This window comes from Drosophila busckii, chromosome 2R, assembly GCF_011750605.1.
Source record: "Drosophila busckii strain San Diego stock center, stock number 13000-0081.31 chromosome 2R, ASM1175060v1, whole genome shotgun sequence".
NCBI lineage: Eukaryota > Metazoa > Arthropoda > Insecta > Diptera > Drosophilidae > Drosophila > Drosophila busckii.
The window spans coordinates 5,539,591-5,549,448 of record NC_046605.1 but is presented as its reverse complement, the minus strand read 5'-3'; the positions used below and the strand labels follow the sequence as shown (position 1 = coordinate 5,549,448).

General features: G+C 41.3%; 5 protein-coding genes across 6 annotated transcripts; 2 read left to right on the top strand and 3 right to left on the bottom strand.

The window, feature by feature from the left end:
• Positions 1 to 34: 34 nt before the first annotated feature.
• LOC108594761 (augmin complex subunit dgt5) lies at positions 35 to 2,316 on the bottom strand. The gene is made up of 5 exons (XM_017979900.1): positions 2,214 to 2,316; positions 1,871 to 2,148; positions 602 to 1,820; positions 355 to 542; positions 35 to 288 (listed from the first exon to the last, which is right to left on the bottom strand). Exons 1-5 carry the CDS (start codon positions 2,306 to 2,308, stop codon positions 35 to 37), a joined length of 2,034 nt encoding a protein of 677 aa, XP_017835389.1. The 5' UTR covers positions 2,309 to 2,316.
• Positions 2,317 to 2,651: 335 nt separating this feature from the next.
• On the bottom strand, positions 2,652 to 3,399 carry LOC108596554. 2 transcript variants are annotated; one of them, XM_017982451.1, is made up of 3 exons: positions 3,276 to 3,399; positions 3,103 to 3,222; positions 2,652 to 3,039 (listed from the first exon to the last, which is right to left on the bottom strand). In XM_017982451.1, exons 1-3 carry the CDS (start codon positions 3,381 to 3,383, stop codon positions 2,692 to 2,694), a joined length of 576 nt encoding a protein of 191 aa, XP_017837940.1. In that variant the 5' UTR covers positions 3,384 to 3,399; the 3' UTR covers positions 2,652 to 2,691. The 2 variants fall into 2 exon arrangements, with proteins under 2 accessions (XP_017837940.1, XP_017837941.1); XM_017982452.1 differs by having other exon boundaries at positions 3,279 to 3,399.
• A 515-nt stretch (positions 3,400 to 3,914) lies between these two features.
• On the top strand, positions 3,915 to 5,942 carry LOC108596550 (CWF19-like protein 1 homolog). Its single transcript, XM_017982447.1, has 8 exons — positions 3,915 to 3,946; positions 4,022 to 4,188; positions 4,247 to 4,569; positions 4,627 to 4,944; positions 5,003 to 5,111; positions 5,167 to 5,495; positions 5,553 to 5,710; positions 5,767 to 5,942. The coding sequence occupies exons 1-8, from the start codon at positions 3,927 to 3,929 to the stop codon at positions 5,912 to 5,914; spliced, it is 1,572 nt and encodes a 523-aa protein (XP_017837936.1). The 5' UTR covers positions 3,915 to 3,926; the 3' UTR covers positions 5,915 to 5,942.
• A 101-nt stretch (positions 5,943 to 6,043) lies between these two features.
• Positions 6,044 to 7,741, bottom strand: LOC108596552 (farnesyl pyrophosphate synthase). The gene is made up of 5 exons (XM_017982449.1): positions 7,534 to 7,741; positions 7,239 to 7,333; positions 6,961 to 7,172; positions 6,309 to 6,897; positions 6,044 to 6,254 (listed from the first exon to the last, which is right to left on the bottom strand). Exons 1-5 carry the CDS (start codon positions 7,677 to 7,679, stop codon positions 6,076 to 6,078), a joined length of 1,221 nt encoding a protein of 406 aa, XP_017837938.1. The 5' UTR covers positions 7,680 to 7,741; the 3' UTR covers positions 6,044 to 6,075.
• A 73-nt stretch (positions 7,742 to 7,814) lies between these two features.
• Positions 7,815 to 9,817, top strand: LOC108596551 (probable serine/threonine-protein kinase DDB_G0282963). The gene is made up of 2 exons (XM_017982448.1): positions 7,815 to 8,172; positions 8,238 to 9,817. The coding sequence occupies exons 1-2, from the start codon at positions 8,022 to 8,024 to the stop codon at positions 9,560 to 9,562; spliced, it is 1,476 nt and encodes a 491-aa protein (XP_017837937.1). The 5' UTR covers positions 7,815 to 8,021; the 3' UTR covers positions 9,563 to 9,817.
• Positions 9,818 to 9,858: the final 41 nt, after the last annotated feature.

Here is a 9,858-nt window from a genome sequence, read left to right as displayed (position 1 = left end):
AAATCTAAGGAATTTTATTTAACACCACAATTTATTATATTTTAGTGGCAGTGGCCAGGCGATAGTACAAATTAAACTCTGACTCGTACGCTTCAAACGGCAGCTTATTGAAGAGTTTCTTGGGCGGCATATAGCGACGCATGGGATTGTCCAGTAAAAAGCGGTATACACGCTCTGCTCTCACCAATTGATGCTGTGTCTTTACGCCCAGCGTTTCGATGTTGTCCAGCAGCTGTGCCATTTCCTCGTGCTGGCGTCGCGCCTTTAACTTCAGATTGTGTGGATCAACTGTGGGGGCGGAAATTAAGCAAATATTTGTATGCGACAGGAACAAGTCTAGGCTAGAGAGCTTACCAATCAACGGTTTTAAATTCAATTTCAGATCAGCCGAGTGTGCGGCAATTGCCGACGCCCACAAAATGCGTTTTTCTACTTCCTGCAAAGAGCCGTAGGGTGTTAGCAGATAGCCCGGCACCAATTGCATGGTGGAGGCCAGCTCTTGTGACTCCACTATGAGCGGATTGGCCGACAGCAGAAATGCGCTGACGAGGGTAAAAAATCAAATTAGTTAACGCGCTAAAACAAGGCTGAGTGTACTCACCAAGCATGGGGCATACAGTTGAATCTTTCCAGCGGTATTTCAGCAAACGTGTTAAGCTCCAAAACATGACAAGGCAATGTGGGTGCAGTGACTGCATTAACAGCAGCACTCGGCATAAGCGTAGCATTATCAAAACTATAACGCATTGTATTGTTCATAGCACTTGCATTGGCATCGATGTCCAGTTTAGTGCTGGAGAAGACGCTGTCGTTGGCCAAACAGAAGCTCTCCATGCCAACCATAGACATATTGCCAACCCTCAGCAAATTCGACTTGGCTGTTTGATTATGCGCCTGTCTTTCGTCCAGCAGATTTCTCAACATATTCTTGGAGTAGAGTATCTTTTCTTTTATCTGTGTTAACTGCAGCATGTCCTGTTGTATGCGATTCACTGACGTATTAATTTCCCCGTACATTTGCTTAATGGAGCCTAGCATAAGCTCATGCTGCTCCAGATGCTTGGCGCCTGCTTCGATATCCATGCGCAACTGCTCTATGTGCTCCGTTAAATATTCATTGCGCGCGCGCTTAAAGTTATGCATATTGTATTGTAGAATAAACTCGGATATAATATCCTCGCTGGCCTCGTCGTCATCATCGCTGCATATGCCATTAAAGTTGTTCACCTTGGTTTGCAGCTCATCCACAAAGCTGCCGTAGACTGCAGCAAAACGTTCCTCTAGCTGCGACACCTCTTGTTGCGTTGCCGCGTACCTGGCCACTATACCGAGCAGATCGGCTTTGGTTTTAAGTAGCTTTACGTCAAAATTGTCTAGCGCTGACTTGGACTTTACTCTAACAACTGTGCCATCGGCTTCCTTAGTAATTTTGTTAAGCTGCATTATGTATTGCAGCTGTTCCTCCTTGATCTTCATAATTGCATTAAATAGCAGCAAATTGGGTGTGTTGACGAAAATTTCACGCATCTGAGACCACAAGCGCATCTTCGCCTCAGCCAACTGTTGACCATTACGGCCATCGCTATTGCATAAAGTATAAAAGGCATCCAGCTCCTTAAGCGCCAGCTCCACAGCCTTAAGTGCCATTTTCTCGCTGGCATTCTTATTGCTGAGCTTGATAGGCATGGTAGCCAATATGTTTGCTTTGATTTTAAGCTCTTCCTCATACGTTTTATTCAATGACTCCAACTTCAAGTCCAACAAATTATATTTGGCTTCATGCAGTTTCTTCTTGTGCTTAGCACTGATTGCTTGTATATCTGAAGTATGAAGATTATTAACACGAATCTGCATTTAATGGAAAACTTACTTTTTGTCTTAATCGTAGCTGCGGAGCTATCGTGCTCCTTTTTAGTCTCCGCCAGTGTCTGCTCGATTGTTTCTTTCTCCTTTTGCAAATCTTTCATTTTTAGATTGATCTGCATCTCCCGGGGCAAAAAACTACGCCCGCACACCGGCACCACCTTACCCTTATACTGTGTCACCTTTGCAATTAGTAAGTTCTCGCGCACCTCCTGCACATATTGCCGTGGCTTTATACGATTTTGCAATTGCACAAAAAGCTGATATTGACGCGACTTGAAGATCCTTAAGGTCCAAAATACAAATGTATTCATGTAATTTAAAATGATGATTATTGTTGTGAAACTTACGATTTAAGCGCATCCTCGTCAGGTAAAGAACTTGGCGGACAGCCTAGAGTTGTAGCCCAAGCACGAAAACTTGATATTTGCTCTTCAAAAGACATATTCTTAAATTATAAAATGCGATGCTTATTTAAAATCGCGGCGCGGCCATTTATGTTTTATTTGTCACTGTTAAATTACAGTAACTGCTAGGTGGCTTATTGGAAGTGACTGTGAATGATCGTGAGCAGGAACACATAGCAGTTACTTAAAATTGCATAATAATTAAGAATAACGCTTACTATAGTTGAATTCAATGAATAGATCGTGACTAAAGTTGTAATTTCTACATAGACCACAAATAATAACATAATAATATAAATAAAAGAGTAACAGATTTTTATATTTTACAAAGCTGGGAACAGTGTAAGAACATAATTTAAAAAAATGTATTATGGTCACACTGAAAACGGCTATTTAAATTTGTAACAATTATGATTAACAACTATTGAGCCCCCAAGCCGCATTGTGTAACAAAGGTTTTTGCTAATGTACATTCTGCATTTTGTGTCCAACGATGGGCTGGACAGTTTTTAAAATATTCCATATATGTGCAGCCAAGTAAAAGAGCCGAAAATGGGCTACATTTAGGTTGTTGCTGATTATATTGCTGAATAACAGCTAATCTACGTTGAGCTTGGGGTTCGCATTTAGTAAATGCAGTTACCATTGCCTCCACATATGCTGTGTCGTTGGAAAACTTATTGACTAGGTCATTACGTATGTTTGCCGCATTAAGCTTTTGAGCCTCTTGTAAATATTGTGCTGTTGTCAAAATACATTCCGCCACGCACTGTAAAATAAACTTGTTATATACAATTTTTCGCCTAGAACAGTCGTTCTAGTCAGTACTTACTGTAGCAGCTTCCGGTGAAGGCGGACCGTTCATCTGTCCTGTGGGTGGTCCTATTATTTTTTGTGCGCATTTTTCTGCAACCATATCGCGTCCTCCATCCCGGCAGCATTGTGCAGGATCCTGATAAAATATATTATTTATAAATATTTAAACTGCATTGCTGATTTACTTACCACAAGTCTGGGAGGCCTTTGACAATCGATAGTTTGCCCATATACAAGTGAACTGAGTGCGATTCCACACAACACAAAAATAGTTGAGATACTCCGACTAGCCAACATATCGTTCCCTTTTAGTTCTAACTAACTAACTGACTATCTGTAAAGAACAACAATTGTTTTTATATGCGGTAACTTAATTGACATCCAATAGTAGCTAGTTAATAGGGGCAACGACGCATGAAATATGCTTCTGAGCTGAGCAGGTTCATTGTTGCATTTGGATGCCATTTGGGGCCAATGTCAAATCTAATGCTATATTTTTGGGCCGTTGACATCTTTAAACAAGTTGAGCTACTGCTAAGCACTTTTTAACAAATACCTATAAATTGAACTCGAATAACATTTAGCACTCGCTCAATTACCCAATAATGACTAGAAAAAAGGAAATACAATTACATCACCCACTTATTTATGTGCTTTCGAGGGAACATCTGTGGCCAGCAAATTATTTGTCAATTTATACATTATTATTTAGTTGTGCATGGAAAGAACTAGAATTTTGAATTCCAGCAGAAAGCGGTTAAATAGGTTACAGCTGCTGTTTTTGTTAACAGTGCGGCGGCATGTTGAGTTTAACAGTGCCTGCTCCTCACTGTACAGAAAATGGACGCAAATGCAAAAATGTAAATATTAAACGTTTTCTTATTTATTTTTGTTTATGTGTATAAAATACAAAATAATTCTTGAAATTATTGCAGTTTAGTTGTGGGAGATGTGCGTGGCAGATTCAAACAGCTGTTCAACCGTGTGGAAGCTGTCAACAAAAAAGCAGGCCCGTTTGAGATTTGTTGTTGTGTCGGCGACTTTTTTGGCGCGGATGAGCAAAATGAGGAGCTGATTGCCTACAAAAATGGCTTCAAGCACAGTAAGTATAGTTTGAATCATGCGTAAGTGTGGTTATTAGTTCCTTGTTTATTCAACAGTAACCGTGCCCACATATATACTGGGCCCCAACAAGAAGGCGGATAATAAACACTTTGAAGACTTGGATGACGGAGAAATATGCACAAACCTAACATATTTGGGCAAACGTGGTGTCTATACGCTCAGCAGTGGTGTAAAGATTGCTTACCTTAGTGGCGTGGAAGCTGCTGGAGATAACGCCGGTGAGCATGAGTTTACCAAAGCGGATGTGCAGGCTGTGCGCAATTCTTGCCTCGTTTCTAAGAGCTGTGCCACTGATTACCGTGGCGTTGACGTGCTGCTTACCTCCCAGTGGCCCTATGGACTGCAGGAAAAGGAGAACGTAAGATAGTCTCTAAAAGGAAACTTATAGTTACGTTATAGCACTTATTGATTATAGGCAAAGGCTTCCAAGCTAATATCCTATTTGTGCCGTGAGATTAAGCCACGTTATCACTTCTGTGCCATTAATGGCACCGCCTACGAGTGTCCGCCTTTTAGAATACCTAAAGATCTGACTACACAGTTTGAGCTTTGCACGCGCTTCATTTCTCTGGCGGATGTTGGCAATGCCACAAAATCCAAGTACATATATGCGCTCAGTTTGAAGCCCGTCGACAAGGCGCGTCTGCTGGATCTAGTACAGAAGACTACTGATGAAATCGATTGTCCGTTTATTGGGTTAGACTTTGAGGGTGCCATACGCAAAAATGAAACGGTAAGATGAATGCTTCTTATATAGGCAAAGCTACTAAAATCGTTTTCTATATCTGCAGTCGGAAAACCAACAATTTTTTTATGACATGGACTCTGGCAATAATCGCAAACGACGTGGCGAAGGGGGCAATCGCGAGAAGCGTCCAAGAATAATGCATATAGAGCAAGGTGAGCTAAAACGTTGAATACTCAATTCAGACATAAATATAATTTAATTTTGCAGATAACTGTTGGTTCTGCTTGTCTTCGGACCAAGTGGAAAAGCATCTCATTATCACAATAGGCGAGCGTTTTTATTTAGCACTAGCTAAGGGACCCATTAATAGTCATCATATACTTATATTATCTACTAAGCACGTACCCTGCGCCGCTCAATTAAGCAACGAGGAATGGGAAGAGCTAGATAAATTTAAAAATGCGCTGCGCAAATACTTTAAAAGCCTGGGACAAGTTGTTTGTTTCACAGAGCGGCACTACATGACATCTCATTTAGTGATAGATGTGCTATCCCTTGAGGACGGCTATGCTTGGAAAATAAAGCACAGTTTCGAGGTAATCAACAACTGAAATGCGGCGTTACTTTGCTATTTTAACTATTCTTATTTTTAGGACAAAGCTGAGGAATTTAATTTTGAACTTGAAACATTGCCGCCCCTAACTTCACAATCAATGTTGCCTGAGCGGGGACCCTACTTTCTAGCAGAGCTACCTGATGATAGCACGCTGCTAACGCGACAAATGAAACACTTTCCAATGCACTTTGCCAGGTAGGTGTAGAGCAACTAAATTGTTTACGTAAATAATAATTAATCTGCAATTGCAGAGATGTCTTCTGTGCTGAGAATTTGTTAAATTGTGATGAGAAAGTCAACTGGAAGGAGTGTTTGCTGGAGAAAGAAGAAGAAATTCAATACGTGCAAGATTTTCGTAAAGGCTTTGCTCCATTTGACTTTACGGACGATGATGATTGATTGATTGAAACAATTAAAGTTAAGCCACAGTAAAAAATCGCAGTTGTACTTGTTGAATACACCAATTAAGCATATGTGCACACAATCCCCTTAGAGACTATACTAATATATGAGTAAGTACTTTTAGAATACAAGTCAGGCCTTATATTTACTTTCAGCGCTTAGGCGTCACGTTGATATATTTTGTTGAGGATTTGCAAGAATGGTTGATGCGGTATGCGTGAGGTTTGTTGTATGTGTGTTTTGATCCTGTTGTAGGATTCCTCTTCAAAGATGGCATATGTGGAGGGCAAGCTGAGCTCCTTGTATAGCGCCTTAACCCTTTCTACTTTAGATTTATCTGCAAAGATAAAAGCCGTTAGTTAAAGTTGCTTATGCAAATTATTAAACCTACCGCTTTGTCCATAGCAATCAATCATGATTTGCTTCTGCTCGGCATTGGCGCGTTGCATTGCAACTACGGCCAGCCAGGAACACTTGTTGTCTTGTATATCGGTGCCAATTTTACCGGTTACCTCTGGATTACCGAAGCAGTCAAGGAAATCATCCTGCACTTGGAAAAAGTGACCCATTTCAAGCAAAATGGTTTTAGATTGTCTAAATGCTTCGGCATCTGTATAGCCGGCTAAATGCATTGCAATCGCAAATGGTAAATAGAATGAATAGTAGGCAGTTTTGTTTTCCACAATAGCTTTGTAGTTCTCCATTGTAAACTCCGACACTCGCTTGTTGGAGTTGAGTAAATCCAAAGACTGCCCACAAGTGGTAATGTAGGTGATTTCATGGAAGAGCTCAATGAGCGGTACATAGCATTCCAGATTGCTAAAGTGCTGCTTTAGTATAGCATACATAGCATTCTCAATCATCAGTGCATCATTAATTGCAGTCAGACCAACATTTTCCACCTTGTGCCAGCATTTCTGTCCTCGGCGCGTTTCGCTATTGTCCATAACATCGTCGGAGATGATGAAGAAGCTTTGAAGCTGCAAATGAAAATAATTTTAAAAGGTTTTCTTTTCAAGAATATTATGTAAAGAAATACTTACCATTTCTACACACCAACCCAAATACTGAGCTAATTTTACATTTTCCGGCGTCAAGTGCTCTGGGTCTACGAGATTTTTATATGTCAACACCGTCAATATGCCGCGATTTTTCTTGCCGCGAGGCACATTGTATTGCAAAACTTGGGCAAACCATTTCGCAGCATCATTGCAATTGTATGCCTTTGTTACGTTCGTAAGGTCACGCACCAAGTCTAAAATATAAATAGTAGATTTATTATTATCATGCTAATTAGCAACAAATCGTACGTTCAACACACCTGGAAAAACGGCCATAAAGTCACGGCTTTCATCTTTTGAAACTGTGACGCGCGCCGCAATTGGCATTGTATGATTTTGAAGCGTAGATAGTGTTCTAGAAAATATAAAGCATTGTAATTAAAACACAATAAAAAATACTTGAGAAACTCTGTTCAATAAACAGCTGACATGTGTGTGGCCTACGTGACTCAACACACACTTTCTCCCACAGACGCCTCACCCACCCTTCTTAACTTTCATCCAGCATTTTTGGGTGAAAATCTGTGTAAACAAAGGTCCAAAACTGGAATTTACCTTGAGGTCTTCTTCAGTTTCTGTTCATGGACCAGCTCTGTTGGCAATCCGCCGATCTTCACATCATCGCCGGTGGAAATTAAACGAACAATGGAACTCCTCAGCATCCGTTGCTGTGGCAGTAATTGACGTGCGAGCTTAAACATATTTAATTTCGGTATAATTTATTTCGTTTTCGACAAATTGTTGAATGCGCCGTTGCTTCGGCCGAGAGAGTAAATAAAATTGTTTTTGTTGTTAATCTCAAATCAGTGTTGCCATGAGATGAGCGCCCGCAAAAACTAGATTGCTTGTAAAAAAGCTAGAATAATCTAGCTATTATTATTGGCGATAGTCATCGAGCAGTCGCGTGATACAGGCGCACTTTTTGGCTGTGACTCGTTACCAGTTGGTACTCATTAGAAGTAGCATGTAAATGAGCGAAATTTGTTGGTAAACTAAAGTGGAAAAGTACAAGAAAATACGGCAAAGCGTGTTAAAAGAGCAGTATGATGGACGAGCAATTAATTGATGAAGTTGCGCACCACGGCGTTATATACAATAGGCAAAAGTATTACTTAAACGGCAGTTCCAGTGGTGGAAAGTATGAAACCAAGGATGAGGCGTGGACAATTATCGCCTTGAAGCTCCGTACAGATGGTAAGTAAATTCTAATTACCAATTAGCATTCTGAAAGTAAACACATACATATGTGTACTTAACAGTTGAAACGTGTAAAAAGCGCTGGAAGTATTTGCGGGAGCGTTATGTGTCACAGCGTAAACAAGGCGATCCACCAGTCTACGAACATCTGTCTCGGCCGTACTTGGAGAAGATGAAATTTCTGGACCAGCACATACAGCCACGAAAATCATATCGCAATGTGCCAAACTTTCTTACCTCGCCGCAGTCGGCAAACAGCTCGAACTACAGTGAATATAATGTGGACTCAAAGTCAAACAGCTCGCATAAAAATATGTCGCATTTCGGAGGCACTGGTCAGAATCATCACTATCACCAACATCAGCATCAGTCGGATCATCATGCTATGAATGCTTTAAACACAGCGGCTGCCTCGGCTTTAGAGAATGGCCAAGTTAAAATTGAGGCAGAAATTTTCAGAGACTTTGCTGCTGCGGTAGCATCTCAGCAGCTACATCTATCACAATCACAAATGCAGCAGCAGCAGGCTGCGGCAGTGGCGGCCGTGATGGCTGACTCGTCTCAAGGATACCAGGAGCCTTATCGAGACAATAATATGGGTGTGAGTGCCGCACAGAATAGCGCTGGCAGCACTGGCGGCCTCACATCCACGTCTTCCTCCATGAAGTCACCACTGTCGTCCCCGATAGCAGGCATTACCGTGCCCAATGAACAGTCTACGCCAATAGTGCAACAACCCCCAGTACATTCCTCTTCCAATGGCGAGGGCGCCGGCAGCAACACAGGCATGCAAGGACAAGCCCCTGCCTATAACCAGAAAATGAATGATGATATGCATTCCTCGTCGTCAAGCTACTATAACAAGAAGCCACGCGTGCAGCTTAATTCAAATGGCAATAGCCATGCGCATCATTCCAACAATGGCATGGGCAATGGTCATTTTAGTCAAGACAGTGACGACGATTCGGACGACAACAGCAACGAATTGTTGAAGCCACAGGCAATGATGCAGCATGATAATCACTACGGCAGCTCTATGAACATGCAGCGCAACGCAAACAGTGGCAACAACACCAACAACAGCGGCAGCAGTAATCAACAACAGCCGCAGCAACAGCAGCAGCAGCAACAACAACAACATCAGAATATGTTTCCTGCCAATACAGACTTTCTGTTTCAACTATACCAACAACTGCCGCAGCAAGCCGGTGGCTCACATGCCACAAACTTTGGCAAATTCCAAACACCAAACAATGCGCCAAGTATGCAGCGCTCCTCTGAGCATTTGCTGGGCGAACTGGTCACCACGGAGCTGCTTAAAATGAACAAGGATCGTCGAAAAAACGTGCAAAAGCGCATTTTGGAAATACTCTTCTTCGACGATTGAACAGTATTAGGTGTACTCACTATATATAGTGTATATATGTTTATTTGTACGACATACTATGGTTAGTTGTAAGTTTATATATCTATATACTATATCCTTAAGCAGCCAGTTCTGCAATTTAATATGAGGTTTGGTCTATATCCCACCATGGCATTTGAGAAAGTTGTACACTCAACACTTTCCAACTGTGCTAGTCATGAAAACTACTGACCAGCCTTGCATGCAACATTTATTATTTAATCCTATAACTTTGTATAAGCGTAAAGTATTGTTTTAAAATGGTTCGTATACTTAGT

Excerpts from the sequence above, each read along its gene's own strand:
- LOC108594761 (XM_017979900.1), bottom strand. The coding sequence starts at position 2,308 with ATGTCTTTTGAAGAGCAAATATCAAGTTTTCGTGCTTGGGCTACAACT. Across the intron at positions 2,149-2,213 it reads GACGAGGATGCGCTTAAATC|GATCTTCAAGTCGCGTCAAT; the intron begins GTAAGTTTCACA and ends TTGGACCTTAAG. Across the intron at positions 289-354 it reads GAATTTAAAACCGTTGATTG|TTGATCCACACAATCTGAAG; the intron begins GTAAGCTCTCTA and ends CCGCCCCCACAG.
- LOC108596554 (XM_017982451.1), bottom strand. The coding sequence starts at position 3,383 with ATGTTGGCTAGTCGGAGTATCTCAACTATTTTTGTGTTGTGTGGAATC. Across the intron at positions 3,223-3,275 it reads AAAGGCCTCCCAGACTTGTG|GATCCTGCACAATGCTGCCG; the intron begins GTAAGTAAATCA and ends ATATTTTATCAG. Across the intron at positions 3,040-3,102 it reads CTTCACCGGAAGCTGCTACA|TGCGTGGCGGAATGTATTTT; the intron begins GTAAGTACTGAC and ends TTTATTTTACAG.
- LOC108596550 (XM_017982447.1), top strand. The coding sequence starts at position 3,927 with ATGGACGCAAATGCAAAAAT. Across the intron at positions 5,112-5,166 it reads AATAATGCATATAGAGCAAG|ATAACTGTTGGTTCTGCTTG; the intron begins GTGAGCTAAAAC and ends TTAATTTTGCAG. Across the intron at positions 5,496-5,552 it reads AAATAAAGCACAGTTTCGAG|GACAAAGCTGAGGAATTTAA; the intron begins GTAATCAACAAC and ends TCTTATTTTTAG.
- LOC108596551 (XM_017982448.1), top strand. The coding sequence starts at position 8,022 with ATGATGGACGAGCAATTAATTGATGAAGTTGCGCACCACGGCGTTATA. Across the intron at positions 8,173-8,237 it reads CTTGAAGCTCCGTACAGATG|TTGAAACGTGTAAAAAGCGC; the intron begins GTAAGTAAATTC and ends TGTACTTAACAG.
- LOC108596552 (XM_017982449.1), bottom strand. The coding sequence starts at position 7,679 with ATGTTTAAGCTCGCACGTCAATTACTGCCACAGCAACGGATGCTGAGG. Across the intron at positions 7,173-7,238 it reads CTTTATGGCCGTTTTTCCAG|ACTTGGTGCGTGACCTTACG; the intron begins GTGTGTTGAACG and ends TTTATATTTTAG. Across the intron at positions 6,898-6,960 it reads TGGGTTGGTGTGTAGAAATG|CTTCAAAGCTTCTTCATCAT; the intron begins GTAAGTATTTCT and ends TTTCATTTGCAG.